General features: G+C 39.8%; 1 protein-coding gene across 4 annotated transcripts in view; it reads left to right on the top strand.

The window, feature by feature from the left end:
• Positions 1–18,509, top strand: part of FBXW11 (F-box and WD repeat domain containing 11) — a 130,760-nt gene that overhangs the window by 78,564 nt on the left and 33,687 nt on the right. For 3 of the 4 annotated variants that reach the window (XM_010851287.1, XM_010851283.1, XM_010851286.1), the window contains 2 exons: positions 10,871–10,933; positions 13,962–14,187. In XM_010851287.1, the coding sequence (XP_010849589.1) occupies positions 10,883–10,933; positions 13,962–14,187 (277 nt within the window). In that variant the 5' untranslated portion in view covers positions 10,871–10,882. The remainder of the gene's footprint in view (positions 1–10,870; positions 10,934–13,961; positions 14,188–18,509) is intronic. The other variant, XM_010851284.1, reaches the window with a different exon arrangement.

The following is an 18,509-nucleotide window of genomic DNA, read 5'->3' as shown; positions in this document are numbered from 1 at the left end:
GCACCATAGGTATTTTCTCATTCAGATACTTTCCAGATAGTTAAGATAAATAGTATCTCTAAGAATCTTTAAAAACAAAAACAAAAAATCAAAGCAATGCATATAAATGATTTTGGCATAGATTTAAAAAATACTAATTTTGATACAGATGTCAGCTTTATGTCTTTGATACAGATGTCATTGCATGTCTTTAATTAAGAGTGCCTTTCTGGAAAAAAAAAAAAAAAAGAAAGAAATGTGTCTTCCTTAAGGAAAATTTAGATGGGGTATATAAGCAAAACAGAAGAATTACAGGGATAGTATTGTCAGCATTTTAACACTTTTTCTAGTTGCTTCTTTAAATAAAGATTGATAGGTAAAACATTGTAAAGATGGGATCATACAGACTTATTTTGACTTGCTTTTTTCCACATTTAATATAGTTTACATGGTTTTTTTATGTCGCTGTTCTTTTCAGATAGTATTTCACAAATTTTAGACAGATTACAGCCTTCACAGTTTTGGACAAATCTGCATACCATTTGTTCTTTTGTTGTATATTTTAAAAATCTTTTTCCTTTAAAAAAATCAGAAAAGGGAACTATGTAGAGATTGGTTACTGTAAAAAAAAAAATACCATAGAAACAAAATGTATAATGAAATTCTAGCTAAACACTGTTACAGTAACCTGAACAAGAGACCAGTTCTTTGTGTTAAAAACAAACAACAAAATATATGCCCATATACACCAAAGACATGACAGAATTATTTTAAATTCCAAAAGTGTAAGTGACCCGCACATTTATCTACACTAGAATGAGTATGTAATTTTTGAAGTACTGTACAGCAGTGAAAGAGAATGAAAATATCTTTTGATATAATTGGGAGAATTGAAAGAAAACTGAAAAGGTAGTAGCAACATGCAGTGTGAGCTCCGTGTGCTCTAATACCTTACTCAGGGATTTCCAGTGTTTCACAGTAAGAAGTAAAAATTCTATTTAGACCTAATGTACGTGAGCATGTGTCTTTATGTCTGTATACTATATGCATGTGTGTATGTCTTGCTGCTGCTGCTGCTAAGTAAGTCACTTCAGTCATGTCCGACCTGTGCGACCCCAGAGACGGCAGCCCACCAGGCTCCCCCGTCCCTGGGATTCTCCAGGCAAGAACACTGGAGTGGGTTGCCATTTCCTTCTCCAGTGCATGAAAGTGAAACGTGAAAGTGAAGTCTCTCAGTCGTGTCTGACTCTTCGCAACCCCACGGACTGCAGCCACGAGGCTCCTCTGTCCCTGGGATTCTCCAGGCAAGAGTACTGGAGTGGGGTGCTGTTGCCTTCTGTATTTGTGTCTGTATCACATACATATGCTTTCACACAGCGGCCCCCAGTATATTGTATTCCATCACTGAATGATCTTATATGAGAGCTTAAGAGAAACCCAAATAGACATTTTGGCCCAACCCAATAATATACAGAAAAAGTGCTACCATTTTTAATTGTAAGTTGCCATTATTATAAGAAATAGCCCAATTTCAGAGATGTTAATTGTAATTGATGAAATAGCAGATATACTCTGTGTTTTGTTCTTAGATATTTCAGGTTTTTTTTAAATGCTGGTTATCCTTTAAATTGATACTGTGAGCTCCAACCTGCAGTTTGAAAAACATTGCATTCAAGTTTTAGAATATGAGCCCTGACTCCTACTGTACATAAAAGCCAGTGTAGATGAGTTTTAGATGTAAGTATAAAAATTAAAATTAAACTTCTAGGCTACTACGCGAGAGAATAGCTTTATGACCTTAGGAAAAGAAATATTTCTTAAGCAAGGCATAAAAAGCACAAATTATAATCAAGGAAACAATGATAAGTTACTTTTCATTAAAATTAATTACTTCTGTTTATCAAAAGACACTGTAAAGAGAATGGAAAATTAACTCACAGATTAGGAGAAGATCTTTGTAATAATACATTTGAAAAAAGGACTCCATTCTAAAATACATAAAGTTTCTAGAAATCAGTAAGAAAAGACTGCCACTAAAGTGACATTTTTTTTCACTAAAAAATGGTGAAAAGCTTTAACTTCTGCTTTACAAAAGACGTTATCCAGATGGCTAAGTTTACAAAAGGTCCTCAACCTCATTAGTCACCAGGAAAATGCAGATTAAAACTACAGAGAGATACTACTATATACCCAACAGAATGTTAAAATTAAGCAAACAGGAGAAAAAAAACAACCCAAAACCCATAGCTGGTAAGGAGCAATAGAACTCACATAAACTGCTGATGGTATTGATTACTGGGTAATATTACTTTAGAAAAGTGGTAGTATATATTTTATAACCTAGCTGTTCTATCCTAGTATAGACCTAATGAAATATGTATCTATATACACCAAAAGACATGACAGTTATTTTAAATTCCAAAAGTGGAAGTGACCCACACATTCATTTACAGTAGAATGAGTACATTTTTTTGAAATATTGTACAGCAGTGAAAGAGAATGAACTACTACTTAAAGATCTCAAAATCACAATCGTAAGCAAAAGAAGCCAGACTCAAAATAGTATACAATATGATTCCATTTATGTAAAACTAAAAAACAGGCAAAATGGATCTATGATGATATTTAAAAAATAGAGCTTACCCTTAGCGTGCTAATGACTGGGCAGTGTTTGGGGTCCTAGTAATGTACTTTATGTTGTTCTGAGTACTGGTTACATTTGAGAATTAAGCTCTTCACTATGTTACGCTAAACTAGTTAAGCGTAATAAAGCTTAACTAGTTAAGTTTTGAAAGAACTTAAATTTTCTCCTGTTGTATCATATTTTTAAATGACACCATAGTGTTGAACATTTACATTACTTTCTATTTTTCCGTGTTATAAATTGTTGTAGCTACAATTTTGTGTAGGTTTACAGTTTTTAGGATAAATTGCTATACGTTATGTCCAGTGTTATATAGTAATTTTTGAAGTTACATGTTGATAAATACTCTCTTTCTGAAAGGTAGCAATTTATAATCCTACCAAAGATTAAAGTATATAAGAATTAAAGTTGCAGATTTAAGATAGGTGAAAAATTGCATCCTTTTTTGTTATTGTACTTGTTCATTTTTGACAGCCATTTAAATTTCTTATTTTGTGATACTGGTAGTTACTCTTTATTTGCCTATTAAAGTATTAATTTTGGTTTCCTAACCAAGAGATCTTTATATATGGTAAGTTATTTACTATATATCAAAATGTTTCTCCCAATGTATTTGTCTTTAAAATTTGATAATGAACATTCCTGAGTTAAAATTTTTTTTAAGTCAAATCTAAATTTTATTTCTGTTTGGTAGCTGCTCTTAGGAATGGTTGTAGAGTTTTTTGCATTTGATTGTTTTTATCCATAGTATATATTGGTATATAAAATGAGGTAGCATTTAATATTTTTTATTATTATTCGTTTAAAAAAATTTTTTGGCCGCACACAGTGGCATGTGGGACCCTAGTTCCCCAGGGATAGAACCTGTGACACCCCTTGCATTAGGAGGAGTCTTAACTACTGGACTGCCAGAAAAGTCACTAACTTTTATTTTTAATACTCTTTCTTGAAAGATCCCTCTTCCCCTTATTTGAAATTCTGACTTCATCATATGCAAATTGTAAGTGTAAATGAATCTGTTTCTTGACTTTCTGTTTTGTTTCATTGGTCTTACTTTGTCAGTACCACACTACTTTAATTATTGTAACTTTTAAGAAAAATTTTAAAATCTAATAACATAGGCCTAAGAAATAAAGTTTGTGAGGAAAGGAAGAAATATCTCCTTTATTTATTCTGCCAGATACCTTAGTATAATCTTGTCCTGTAATGTTACTAACAGCCATTAAAAACTTGAGTGGAACTGTAGGCTGGCAAGTTGGGAGGAAGCGTACTACACTAGTAATATCATGAACAGTAATTTCAGACTCCCAATGGATTTAAAATTTATTACTACTTTTTATTGTAGAAAGAAAACCACTAGTTTGTTCCTGCATTTTAATGTTTGTGTGGAGGGAGGAGAACATTTCTGATTAAGCTGGACTTATTGGTGGCTGGAATCATTGTATTAAAAAGACATGAGTGCGTAGATACAGACATGGTGCATAGAACTTCCTTCTGAGTTGCAAGAGTAGTGTGAAAGATAGGGGCTGCTTTTTTGGAAAAGTTTGTCTCCTCTTTTTTCCAGGTGAATGCTTCTGGCTTTCCACTGACCTCATTTTCCAGCAATGTGTTGGTTAACACTAGGGGGAAGAAGTGTAGGCTAGGTTAGGGGCCAACCTGGCATTAACAGTAACAACTCAAAGGTGTTTGATATGCCTGTGACAGTCATTGTTCCATGTATTTATCTTTGGTTTATGCAAGTAGTAATTGGCATACTAAATCTAGACTTCACTGCTTGGTCTGATCTCAAACATAAAATCTCTTCCTGCTTCCTGACTGTATTTGAGATTTCTTCTCTGGCTTGATGCTCTATCATTTTTTTTTTTTTTTTTTTAATCCGTGGAAAATCAAGTGTTGTTTGTTGGTTGGTCTGTTTGATGTGTCGAAGATGAAAAGGTGTTTAAATTTTTTTTTCAATATTTGTAATTTTTTTGTACTTTTTGGAATTTTATTCATTATATAAAAGTACACATTATCCTCTTTATAGATTTTTGCCTTTTAGAGAGGTTTAAAGCCCTGTGTGTGATTTACTGGTTTGACTTGAATATTGCTCTCCTTGCAGTAATGACTTTTGCTTTCCTTTTAATTTGAATTTTCCTGTTAATGTTTTTGCTTATTGCTTTTAGCTTTTTTTGTGCGATTTTTGTTATGCTTAACATTGTGGGCAGGGGAATGCCCGGATTCAATTTCATTTTATTAAAAAAATGCTGGTTACAGCCCATTAAATTGATTTCATAGGCTGCAGCCAGCAGTTGGAAAACACCTGAGAGAAGTACTTTTCTGTGTAGAAAGTTCATTTATTTCTGAGCACAGCAGACCTAGATCTGAGCCCTGCATTTCTTATTTACTGGGTAACTCTTAACCAGTTACTTCTTTCTCTGACCTTCAATTTTTTCTGTAAAATTGGAATTATCTACTTTCATATTTTTTCTGAAGAACAAAAGATAATGTAGGAAACAAGCCTGGTGCAGGGACTAAATAAAGCTGTCTGATAGCATTTTGCACCATGTATCTGTTGCCCTTAATTTCTTAAATCCAAAAATTTAAAAACACAGGAGAAAATGGTAGAATGCCCCCATGTTTTCTAAGGTCTTTTGTAAGGTTTTTAGTTTTGTTTTTGCTTCGCCTCAGGAGTAAAGATGTTTTTGATATGCATCTTATACTGATAAGCATTTATCATGAAGCCAAAATGCAGAATTTGTAGCATTTTTAAAGTAGGAAGTTGATTCCTCTTATGTAACTCTTTAAAGTAGAGAATTTTCCAAGTGAAGTATGTTCTGTGTTAGTTGGTGGCACCTACTGGCAAAGATAAATCACTGCTTAGAGCCTGCTTTGCCTTTACAGAGACTAACCCCACGTGGCAGACTGGGGAACATGACTGGAAATAGGAGAGGAATGTGTTGTGTTTAGCGAAGTGGACAGTCCTTTTGCCCCCAGAAAGGGTTTGTCTGGTGAAATGGGAGGAGGGGAGTCATGCCGTGTTACTGCCCTAGTCAGGGTTGTGTGGCGCTCATATTAAGAGCTTGTGAAAGGGGGTGGCCATATCCAGCAACTTTGGGAAAGCTAGGTTAAGCTAACCTAGCCTCATTTTTTAACTAAGAGATATTACAGCGCCTTTAGTATCCCTTTTTTTTAATTAGCTTATTTTTGTTGAAGGACAGTTGCTTCACAGAATTCACCTTTCGTGTCTTAAGGAAGTGTGTCACCTCTCGGAGTGGAGTGGGGCATCACTCATGCAATGCACCACAGTTGTCGAACATAATCAGGCCACAGGATCCTTTTTTCTCTGAGCATCTCTTGTGTTAACCTGGAATACTCTTTGGAAATGATCCTCTGGCTAGTGTAGCTTGAGAGCAGCATTTTCATTTTGGCATCTTCTCCTGAAAGTTTTATAAGGGAAGGAACAGACATTAGATCTCATGGTGTTTGGTAGTTTGGAAATACATGCGTTGGGACAGAGTCTGTTACCAGTGGCATCAGTGCAGTTTCCCTAGGATGGTGGTCCTACATGGACTACAGCATTGTGCCTTAGCAGTAATTTTAAGGCAGAGATAGACACAAAAATTACTGGGAGAACTTTAAATCAAAGCAAAACACATAAAGCTAGGCTCCATCCACCCTGGCCTCCTGTTTGGTCAAAGACATGCTTTGTTATTTTATCACATTTGAGATGCCTTCAAGATCTAATGAAAACTCTGGATCTTTCTGGAGGAATGTATATACACTTTTGTGTATGACTTCATGAAGCCATCCTGGTGGCTCAGAGGTTAAAGCGTCTGCCTGGGATGCGGGAGACCCAGGTTCGATCCCTGGGTCGGGAAGATCCCCTGGAGAAGGAAATGGCAACCCACTCCAGTACTCTTGCCTGGAGAATCCCATGGAGGGAGGAGCCTGGTAGGCTACAGTCCATGGGGTCGCAAAGAGTCGGACACACTGAGCGACTTCATTTTCACTTTCATGATATTTATCACCCTCATGCATACTCTGAAGCCCAAGAATCTCTAGTATAAAGAACTTCTTATGTCAGTTTTCCTGAACAGGAATTGAATGGCAAGCAGGATTTATCCCAGAATTTAGATACGTGTGTACTCCATAAATTACTTGACCAAAGATTAAACTGTGTTTAAAGAAATCACATATTGTCACAGGGGTCAAAGGAAAGAAGCCTGAAGAGAAAGGCCAGATCTGAGATGGCAGTGTTTTTTAGTGTATTTTCCCAGGAAGGTGAGTTTAGGAGCTCAAACCCCTAGAGCAGTGGCTCTCACGTGGAGGGGGCCGGTTCTGTTGCCCCTCATCCCCTGTCCCCAGCCCCTGACATCTGGCAGTCATTCGGAGATGCTTTCTGGCTATCACAGTTAGGGCTGGGGAGGATTTGCTACTGGGCTCTAGTAGGGAGAAGCCAGGAACGCTACTTACATCTTATATGGTACATGACAGCCCCCCTGCAACAGGAAATTAATCTGGCTCCAAATGTCACTAGTACTAAGGTTGAACTGCCTTAGAGTCTAGCTGATTCTTGCTAGATTGTATCTTCTGTTGGTAGTAGGAAGGTCGGCATGTTTTATATGCATGTGGTGCTTCTTGGTAGGTGTAGGAGGAAAGAGATGATGAGAAGGTAGGAAGTGATTAAGCCATGTTGGTATTTCCAAGAACTTTCTTTTCCCAGAAGTGTTGGAGGCGTAAAGAGGATTTCAAGTCTCAGATTGGTTTACCTCGTGGTTTAACCTGAGAGCTTGGATATAGGAAGCCACCTTTCTTTTCTCCTGGAAGGAAGGCTCATTGTTTGTTCTTACCTCACCCTTGAACTTGTGACCTTTCATCTATTAAACCTTTAAGAAATAAAAGTCAAAGTGATTTAAAAAGAAAAAAATAACTGTGGCTCTGAGAAAATTCTACTCTTGCCATCCATTCTTATTCCCACATATTGCTAAGTCACTTCAGTCGTGTCCGACTCTGCGACCCCATAGACGGCAGCCCACTAGGCTCCGCCGTCCCTGGGACTCTCCAGGCAAGAACACTGGAGTGGGTTGCCATTTCCTTCTCCAATGCATGAAAGTGAAAAGTGAAAGGGAAGTCGCTCAGTCATGTCCGACTCTTAGTGACCCCATGCACTGCAGCCTACCAGGCTCCTCCGTCCATGGGAGTTTCCAGGCAAGAGTACTGGAGTGGGGTGCCAGGGCCTTCTCCAATTCCCACATATAGCAAGTGGCAAAAGATAATGGGGACTAGGAAAGGTATATATCGTGTTTACCAAAAGTGGGCATTTCCTTTGTCTCCCAAAGTCTTCATGTGGCGACGTGGGAGGAGGAAGGAACCAGGCCATGCTGTCGGCCCAGTCCAGGGTGTGCCTGTGCGCGGAGCTCTTGGTTAGGGATTGTACAGCAGAGCAGGGAGGTGGGTGGCCATATCCAGTAAATTAGGGGAAGCTGGATTAAACTAATCTAACCTGATTTTTTAAAATTGTGAGATGTACAGAGCCTTTAATATCTTTGGAGAAGGAAATGGCAACCCACTCCAGTAATCTCACCTTGGTGAATCCCATGGGCAGAGTAGCCTGGTGGGCTACAGTCCATGCGGTCGCAGAGTTGGACACTTCTGAGTGACTCACAGCACGTTAGTATCTTGGTGAAGGCGTTGTGGTGTGTGTGTGTCTGTGGTGGGGCGGGAGGGAGGAGGAGGTGGTGGCGCGGGGAGAGCCTGCACAGGAGCCTGCAGCGTTTCTCAAGCTTCACGAGACCCCAGGGCCCTTTTCACTCTGAGCATCTCTTGTATCACCTGGACTGCTCTTTGGAAAAGATCCTCTAATCAGTGTTGCAGCATTCTTCCCTTTGACATCTTCTGCTGAAAACTTATAAGAGAAATTGAAAAAATGTGTATTCTAGCCCCCACAGTACTCTCTTAAATACTGTTTTACTAAATTGTATGTATGACTTTATCCACTTTTGTCAAGCCTTAAAGAGAATAGTTGCTATTTTTATGGGGGGGGGGGTGGTTTCCTTCTCAACTCTGTAAATAAACACTGTTTCTCTGTTTTGGAGTGACTGAAAGGAAGAACTAAATTTTCTTAGTGGAAAGATAGTTGTTTCTTGTATGGTCTGCCTATCTTTTTGTTTCCTTCTTGAGTGAGGAGAGTACTTATGTCAGAGTGAGGAAGGTAGCTTATGTCAGAATAGCTCTGGCGGATTCAGGCTCCCATATTTTTTAAGTTTTGAGTTCAGAACACTGCACGTCTCTTTCCATCCATCTTCCGCTCGGCTTGCTCGCCTCTTCATGTTCCTTCTTGCCACTGTTGCAGAACCCAGGCTGTGGTGGCGTCGCGCGTTGCCATGCCTCTGTGACTACCTGGCAAACCCCCGTGGTCTGCTGAGACACTGTTCCCCCTTTCCCGCTGCTTCCACTTGCTTTGTTCCCCTGTGGAAACCTGTCAGCTTTATTAATCCACAAGTCCTTCAAGATAGCAGTAAAAGGGAAATACTTGGAGAGAGGAATACTACTTCTGTTTCCATATTCTTCATCCCACTTTCTCCATTCAGGATCATTTTTCACTGCCACCACTCTAGACCTGCTTGGGATGCTTGGGCACACTGCCTTCCTTTCTAACTCACAGTCGACTTGGACACACTGTCTTCCTTTCTAACTCACAGTCGACTTGAACATATGGAGCCCTGCCCTCCTGCCCTCCTTCTGCATTGCAGACCTTGGTGTTCTGTGATCTGTAAGGTTTTACTGAGGAAGCCAATGGCTTTTCCCTATCCGGCAAGCAAGCGTCTGGAATCTTTCTTTCAGAGTCTGAGGTCAGAAAATCATGAGAGGATAACACTTAAGGGAAAGTAGCAGGGTGTGAACAGGTTTTGAATACCCATTACACACCAGCCACTGTACTGCTACTCTCGATGCCCACGACTTTGTGTGGTTTGTTTTTGTCCATGCATGGAACAACCTGCTTAGGATGTCTCTCTCTCTCTTTCTCTCTCTCACACACACACACCCTCCTTCCCTGCCTCCCCCACCACCCATTCTAGCCTCTCTCTTTTCTTCCAAAGCCTTTGACTTTCCTACTCCACCATTCTGCATCTCTAATCAGACCCTGCTGTGAGATCAGACCCTGCTGTGAGACCACTGGTGTCACACAGTGATTCTTCTGCCACCACCTACATTGGGTGTTTTCAGATGGATTGTTTGGAAATACTGTATGTGCCTTTTAACATTTTACAACTTGAAGAATGTAAAGGAAAAAGAGGGAAAATTTAAGAGAGAGGTTTATCCTCTATAGGCAATAAACAGGGTCTTGTAAACACTTAACAGATCTACAGGATCTTTTTGACTAATACTATGGACAAATGTGGTAGTTTAAATTATATACCCCAATCTTGAAATTTTAGATTTGGGAAGAGAGAGACTGCCATCCATAAATGAGTTGCTCTTCCTTTCAGAGTACAACTCTCCCACTTCCCCTTCTCATTAAGTTTCCATTTAGCTATTAGGTGGGAGCTTCAAAAGGGAAAATCCAATCATGTATAATCTCTAGTTAATGGGCATCTATTGAGCGACTGGGTCACCAGAAAGAATAATTACACAGTGCCTCTTTGTGCAGTAAACACAAAAATCAAAAGCTAATGCATTCCCAAGGCAAGCCAGATTGTTACTGGCTAACAGCATCCTCCTCTTAAGGGAAAAGGCTGGGCACCCACCATGCTTGCTAGGGGAGACTGCAAAGCCATTCCTAAAAAACAGGACTATCAAGGGAGGAAAGAGAGAAGCAGGGGGCTTCCAGGGCTTTGTCACTTCTAATTGCTGATGGCTGGGGTGGGTTACTGAATAGCGGACATGCTAGTAAATGTTTTGTGCAGTCATCAGGAGCTTAGTGGGTCTCTGGGGCTTCTTTCCGTGAGTTAAAAGAGTAACAGCAATGATTGAGGTAGTTTCACCCCACTCCCATAATTCAATTCAGCCTGTTTTCTCAGTATACCCTACCTTCATAAATAGGTTTATGCTTGCTTTTGTCCAACCACTAACTGTATTTATTTATGAAAGATAAAAACACCCCTGTTGACTCAGAATGGCATGTGTTAGCCGTAAGTCAAACAGCTTTTGGGTTGGTATTGATTGGTACACTCTAATTTGGGTTTTCAAAATTACATTTTGGTATAGTTATTTAGGATTTGCAAAACTCGGCATAATTCAAATAACCTGTTTTTCCCCCCTTAGAACACTTCAGTTATGGAGGATCAAAATGAAGATGAGTCCCCAAAGAAAAGTACTCTTTGGCAGGTAGGAATGGCGGCGCACAGAGAAGATAGCACCTGACTTACTGCAGATAAGATGCTCCCTCAGCTCCTGTCCTCAGTGAAGCGTAGAGCCAAGGACTTTTTTGTTTTGTGCAATTTTGCTAGTTTCAGAATCCACCCTAATTTATCTTCTGCTCCTTAGGGAAGTGTCATTATCAAGATTTTGGGAGTTTACACCAAGGTTCTGAAGTTGGCTGCAGCCCAGAGATATTCAGTCTTTGGGGCCACTGTCTAAGCCACGAATGTGGTGGTGTCCTTTGTCACCAGAGTGGAACCTTGCCACGCACCAGTGTACGCACTGGCCTTTTCTCCCAGCCACCACCCTTCCCCCCACTTCATTCTTAATGTTTGTCTTTTCCTTTTAAATTCAGTTTCCTTTTCTCCTGGCTCTATTTTAGTTTGCCAGTGGCCCTCCCCATCCCCCAGTTTTTTGGTAAGGTGGGAGATGGAGAGCATATACATTTCATGATTTGATGTTTTTCATCAACCATTATGGTACACATAATTTTCCTTTCATGAAGATACAGTTGCAGGCAAAACAAATCTAAATCCAAAAACAATAATGATTAATAAAATATTCTCTGGGTTCATTTGAGTTGAAGCAAAGGAGTAGTTTAGTTATTAACAAGAATAAAGTGTTCTCAACAAATTTAAGATGAAAAGTACCAAAGTGGAGCAATTTTAGGAAGATCTCTCTGGGCCAAGCAGGTGGCTAGAAATAGAAATGGAGAGTGTGCTGTGGAGTTAGGCACATGCTGTCATTTCAGGGGGAACTGTGCGCAGACTGACTTCTGTTCCCTCCTTCACGTTTGGTATTTTGCAACAGGATTCTCTTACTTTACTATTGATTTTTCAACTCACAGTGGTTCTTAACACTTTAGTCTTCAGGCTTTTTTTCGTCTGTCTTTCAATAGACTAGTTAATGGTATACCAGTGCTCTAGGGAGGCTAGAGGGCTAGGAACCCTTCTGAAAATGAAGTAATAACCCATTTGCTTATCAAGTGAGATAATGAGTGTGAAAATATTTTATGAATTACAAAGCAGTACACAAATGCTAGTTGTTACCGTACTTATATTTAACCTGTTAGGAACGTAGTTATTTTGGCTAATTACTATGAAAAAATATAGGAGGAAAAGGGGAAGGAAAAAATGCACAGCTTTCTCTCTCACGATGAGGCAGTTTTACCACTTTCACATTTATTCTTTACTCTGTCTTGGCGTGTACCCCTTAACGCAAATTATTGTGGTCATATGCTATATAAAATTCTTTTGTTCCTGATACTTCATAAACATGTTCTCTTCTTATTAAAATCTTACTTTATAAACCTAATTTTAATGGCCGCTTTATAGTACTTTGTGTAGATGTATTATAATTTACTTGAACCAGTTGCCTGTAACAGGGTAGTTTTTTTTCTAAATGTTCCTTATTATAACATTATGGTGAACATTATTATGCGTAAAAGTAGCAAAGATGCTCCTATGCTAGCTGATTTTCACCACAGCAAATAATTTTCATTTCATCTGACTGTTTTGAATGCTGCTGTTTTGGTCCTGTTTGGTACAAATGTTTTACCACAAGCGTCAAAAATCTCCGCTCAGTGCTGCCCCCTGGTGGTGCATGGTGTCAGTGAGCTCTCCACCACCCAAAGAATGCAAGGGGAGAAAATTAGATGAGGAAGTGGTGAGATGAATGAGGAGGGAGATAAAGACCTTCCAGGTTTATACCTCTAAATGTCGACAAAAGATATGCATCAGACATGAAAGATTTTTAGGACGGTCAAAGACTCTGTTGGATACTTACAAAGGATGTTTTCTTTCTGGGATGGGTTCAGTCTACTTTGTTAGGGGATATGCTGATAACAGAAGCTCTTGGTTCTTCCCATGCAAGACTTCTGAGACAAGCTCCTAATGGAACTAACGAACGTTTGTGACACAACTCTTCGGTTTTCACAATTCTCTTGTCTGTATTCCTTCTAGTTACACATGAAGAGGCTGTCAGAACAGTGATGGACACATGGCCTGACAGTGTTTGACAAAAGTATTGAGGTTATTTTGTTTGTAAACAGGGAAGTTGCTGAGCCTTATTCAGTCTAGGGATTTAGATTTTTTCGGATATTGTTGTCCAGATGCAGTGTATGCAGTTTCAGTTTTTAAAAAATGTACTGGTTGTATGCACGGGCCATGTAGATTTGATGGGAGATGCAGCCATTAGTATAGGAGTCTGTGGGATATCCACAAACAGACTGAATAAGATGAGGACGTTTTCAGGCATATGTGGTTTGCCTGGGGTAACTTTCAGAGTCGGTGATCAGAAAGAGGGAATGAAAGTCTATAAACTATTTTGTCAGCAGTTTAGCAGCCCTGGAAATAATACAGAGGCGATTGAAACTGTTAGGTAAAATGAAGCTGTTTAGATTGAACTGCTTTCTGGTTTCTCTGTTACAGAGAGTGTGAGGTCCCTGAAGTGCAGGCTTTAGAGCAGCAGCATCAGCATCATCCAGGAACTTGTTAGACGTTAGCTCAGGGCTCTATTCCAGAGTGGCCCCTGGCAGTCTCTGTTAATATACTCTCTGGTTATCTGATGCATGCACAAGTATGAGAACTGTTTGTGTAAACGCATATAGCTTTACCTTTCAACTCTGAGGAAGAAAAAAAACCATTAATAGTCCAATAGTCAAGTTGAACAGGTTTTCTAAGATGGCCTTCTCCAGCATCAGTTAACTGATAACAACATGGTTTGGGAATAAGCATTGGAGGAGGATAATTTAGGACACCATTTAACTTTACAAAGAATTCTGACTTTGTCATTTACTTTAGTGACTAATCTGAGTACATGATCTCTGAATACATTTTTAATTATTGCCTGAATTAATAAAGGAATGAGTTTGGCTTTAGGATAAAACTGGCATTTTAAGTATAAATACACATGGCAAAAATATGTTTCTGATGAGAAGACTATTTAGATTCATTTTCCTTGTCAAACTAATTACTCTTTTGTTTTTCTAAAATAGATAAGTAATGGAACATCATCAGTGATCGTCTCCAGAAAGAGGCCATCAGAAGGAAACTATCAAAAAGAAAAGGACTTGTGTATTAAATATTTTGACCAGTGGTCTGAATCAGATCAAGTGGAATTTGTGGAACACCTTATTTCACGAATGTGTCATTACCAGCATGGACATATTAACTCTTACCTGAAGCCCATGTTGCAGCGGGACTTTATTACCGCTTTACCAGGTAACCATGTTTGTCTGTAAAAAACGCTGAAAAGTGGAAGAATGCCCATCCCAAGAGCCTAGATGGAGCCAAGTAGGTGTTTGCAAAGTGAATGAGTGAATGAATATAGTGTGAGACAGCCTTTCTTTGGGATACACACTGTATTTTGAATGTGGTACTAGAAGAGGAGTTATAATTTAGCATCTATCTAGGAACTGTAGGCAGTTTCTGTGATTAATAGTGTTGACTACTGGTTAGTACTGTTTCTATATATATATATATTTTTGATGTGGTCTCTATACCGTCTGCATTTTGTCGTTGTAATACAGTATTTGTTTTTTAATATGGGACAGTTTTTCCTACAGTGTTTGGAAAGTGCCCTCAAATCTAAGATGTTCACTTACATCTTAAGTGACTTTTAGGGAATGGCAGCAAAGCATTGGGGAAATTGATAGCGTGTCTCAGTAACTTTCTTGAAACTCACTTCCGCATCTTCTCCCTCACCACCTTACCCCTGCTTGAATGTGTGCTTCGCCCCCTGGTTTCTCCCTCCTCACCCCCCGTTGTTTTCTTTGAATAGACTACTTTCACAGCACTATAGGGTCACAGCAGAACCGAGCAGAAAGTAGTTTTCACCACCCGCCTCCCCGCCCCCAGCAACCACCAGCACAGCCTCCCCACTGTCAACATCCTGCATCAGAGTGATACATTTGACATGTCAGGATCACCCAGAATACATACTTTAAGGTTCACTGTTGATGTTGTCCATTCTGTGGCTTTTGACAAATATATAATGACATGTATCTGTCATTATAGTGTCCTATATAATTGTTTCATGGATCTGAAAACCCTCTGTGCTCTGCCTGTTCGTCCCCCTTTGATTTTTTGATGACTTGTTAATTCTTTTCCCTCGTTTAAAAATTTTTTTGTTTTAAATTTGTTCAGGTAGAATAGAGAGGTTTCACTCTTGAAGAGAATTTGAGAATGCTGGCCAGAAAACTTTCCTCTGACATGGTCAGGGTAGCCTGGAAGTAACAGCTGCCATGCCAGGATTGGCCTACAAAGAGCCAAGGGAAAACCAGTAGCACTGCTCCCAGCCCTCCCCTTTGTGAGAGCTTCTGGATGGCTCCTCAGAGAGTAGCTTCTCGCTTAGCCTGATTGATTTACAGCACATTGCTGGCCCTAGTGGTAAAGAACCTGCCCGCTGGCGCAGGAGACATAAGAGATGCGGGCTCCAGCCCCGGGCCAGGAAGAGCCCCTGGAGGAGGAGATGGCAGCCCATGGAGAATCCCACGGACAGGAGCCTGGCGGGCTACAGTCCGTCGAGTTGCAGAGAGTTGGACACGACTGAGGAGACTTGGCAGGCACACGTGCACAGTGCATCACAGCTCCATCGTCTAAGTATCTCCCGCAGTAAACAGCCCTGGGCTCGTGTTCCAGGCCTGAGACCTGGGGCTGCAAGGCACATGCCAGCCCGTGGTTTCTAACCTTGCTTTCAGAACTTGCGAGTTCACTTTCTACAGTGGTAGTATTTAAGGATATTTGAGAGTTAGCTTAGGAAAATTTGAGCCTACTGTTCTTTTTGTGCTGAAAATAATAGCATTTTTTCCCCTCATTTCTTGAATTAGTATTTCTGGGAACCCTCTTTTTTCTAGAATCATAGTATTTAATTGCTGAAAGGGACTTGGGGTGTCATTTCGTGCTGTTTTTTCATTAGATAGGTTATAAAGCCAAGGATCAGAGAAATTGGATGAAATGCCTAAGATCATACATCTTGTTTATTGTGATTGTGTGATGATGATGGGGGTTGGTTCAAAAGTTAGTGTGAAAGCTGAAATCACTTGCAGTTAAGATTACTCTGTATAGACTACATGGCTTACAATCCATTTCAGTAACTTGTACTTTTAATTAAAGAGAAAGAGCATGGACGAGAAGGAGAGAGATATGCTTGTAATTGTATGAGAGAAGTATAGGTGCGTGTAAGTCAGGCGAGTGCGCATGTGCTGCAGCTCCTCTGTGTGTGTCGTTCGAACTCAGAGCCCTATCATCCAGGCTCTTCTACTGACCCAGGCTGCACCCAAACCAAGAAGAGACAGGGTCATTTTTGTTTTATGTATGTATGACTCCCTGGTGGCTCAGGCAGTAAAAGCATCTGCCTACAATGCCAGAGGCCCGGGGTCGATCCCTGGGTTGGAAGATTCCCTGGAGAAGGAAATGGCAACCCACTCCAGTGTTCTTGCCTGGAAAATCCCATGGACAGAGGAGCCTGGCAGGCTACAGTCCATGGGATTGCAAAAGAGTCGGACATGACTGGGCAGCTTTACTTCACTTCATATATATATAAATTTACTTTAAACTGGAGGTTGGTTTCTTTATAGTACTGTGTTGGCTTCTGCCATACAAAAGTGTGAATCAGCCATAAGTATACCTGTGTCCCTTCCCTTTGAACCTGCCCCAGCCCTCATCCCACCCCTCTTAAGTCATCACAGCCCTGAGTTGACTTCCCTTTATACAGCAACTTCCCTTTAGCCCAGGTTGACACCTAGACTTGTTCCTCTTAAGTGCTTTTAAATAAATGAAGCTGTGCTTCCATTTTCCCAAGCAGATCTGTTCTGTTTGCTTGTTTGCTTTCGACTGTTTTGTTTTTGTCTATAATTTGCTTCTCAAACATTTTAGAATAGCAGAGAACCCAGCTTGTGTTTACAGAACATCCACGAGGTGGCACTGTTGAAGTTCTCTTGATTTGCAGAGTGTAGTTCAGAGGCAGCCCCTTCTCTTGGGGAGTGTGCAGAGTTGGAGAAGAGACAGAGCAGATGAACATGTGTTATGTATATAAATATGGTTAGTATAATTGCACACAATTCAGTTTTCATTACAGCGAATTTTAAGGCACTGTCCATATCTCTGTTAAAGTGGAATTTTGTGGTGCTGAATATTATATGAAATGAATGGACCATTGGCTGGGACATGGAAATATTTTTGTTAAAATGCTATTTGTTTTAGCAGGATTTGATCTGAACATATATACATGTGTCAGTATATATCATACATATGAATCTAATAGCTGGGGACAAGCTGGCCGAGTTGATTGTGTTAGTTGCTGTCTCGTAGACTTGGATTAAATCTGGCATTAGTTCCTTAGCACAGACCATGCCTCAAGAAAAGAGCTTTAGGGAAGAAACAGGTCCATGTGTTTGTTCATACTTAGATTTAATAACGTGTGGAGTACTTACTAATCATTATTCTAGTTTGATGTTTAGCTTTTACTGTAGATGATCCTGAGTTTGAATTTTTACTTTGTTGAAATTGACAGTCAACTTAAGACTTCTTTTGATTGTAAAAACCATTAATTCTATAAAAATGGTCTATAGTTTTCACTTTTTAATACTTGCTGTGAATATCGTACCTGTCAGTATAGGGAAAATGGAAAATGTTTGTGGTCTCTGGCTCCTTTTGGTTCAGTGGAAAAAGTGATAATTATGATATGCTTTTTTAAAAATCATGGTAAATGTTTAGTCTGCAATGTCAATTTCTGCAGGCTAAGTTTGTGGTTTGTAAGAACTGTTGTTAAAGGGAAAATTTATACCATTTGAAGTAGAGACAGATTGTACTTCAAGAAGGATGATAAGTATTGGTGAGGTGTCTGAGCAATTAAGAATTTTAAAAACACTTAGCTTCGTGGCCATAGTTTATTCCTTTGTCCCCCAAGTAAGGATAATAAACCATTACAGACTGTAAATGGGACAGAGATGAGATCAGCGGTCTTGGGAGCTGTGGAAGTACCAGAATACGCAGGACCAGAGGTCCAGTGTGACGCAGTGGAGAGGCCGATTGTTGCATGTGACGGCCCCTGCGTTTGAATCCCATCACCTGCACCTGATACGTGGGCTCACGTTTTGGAGCCTCAGTTTCCTGATCAGTGTGGGAATAATACTAATACTTAATAGGATATTGTGAGGATTAAAGATACTGTACATAATATGCCTCGCATCTGGTAGGTAGTCTGAGGATGACAGTTTAAGGGGGGAAAAAAAAAAAGTCCAGAGAGGCAGGAAACACCTGCTTCTCCAGGGGCAATGCGATTTACTGCCAGGAAGTTTTAATTATTCACCCACTGATTTCCGAATTGATTCATCCTGACATCATTTAGGTAGGTGTGTGTGCCACTCTGTTGGCATAACAAAATGTTGGACTTTGTGACCTGAGCGTTATTTTACTTCATTTTAGTCCGAATCTTTAGGTCAGTATATTCCAAGTTAAAGAAATCCAGTGACATGCTGTTGCTATCAGGAAAGAAAGTCTGTGACTTCAGGTTTTACAACTAGGTTTGTGACTAGGGAGGG

The sequence above is a fragment of the Bison bison genome, unplaced genomic scaffold (genome assembly GCF_000754665.1).
Source record: "Bison bison bison isolate TAMUID 2011002044 unplaced genomic scaffold, Bison_UMD1.0 scf7180017864301, whole genome shotgun sequence".
In the NCBI taxonomy this organism is placed as follows: Eukaryota; Metazoa; Chordata; class Mammalia; order Artiodactyla; family Bovidae; genus Bison; species Bison bison.
The sequence above is the reverse complement of the archived record's forward strand: the minus strand, read 5'-3'. Positions and strand labels throughout refer to the sequence as shown.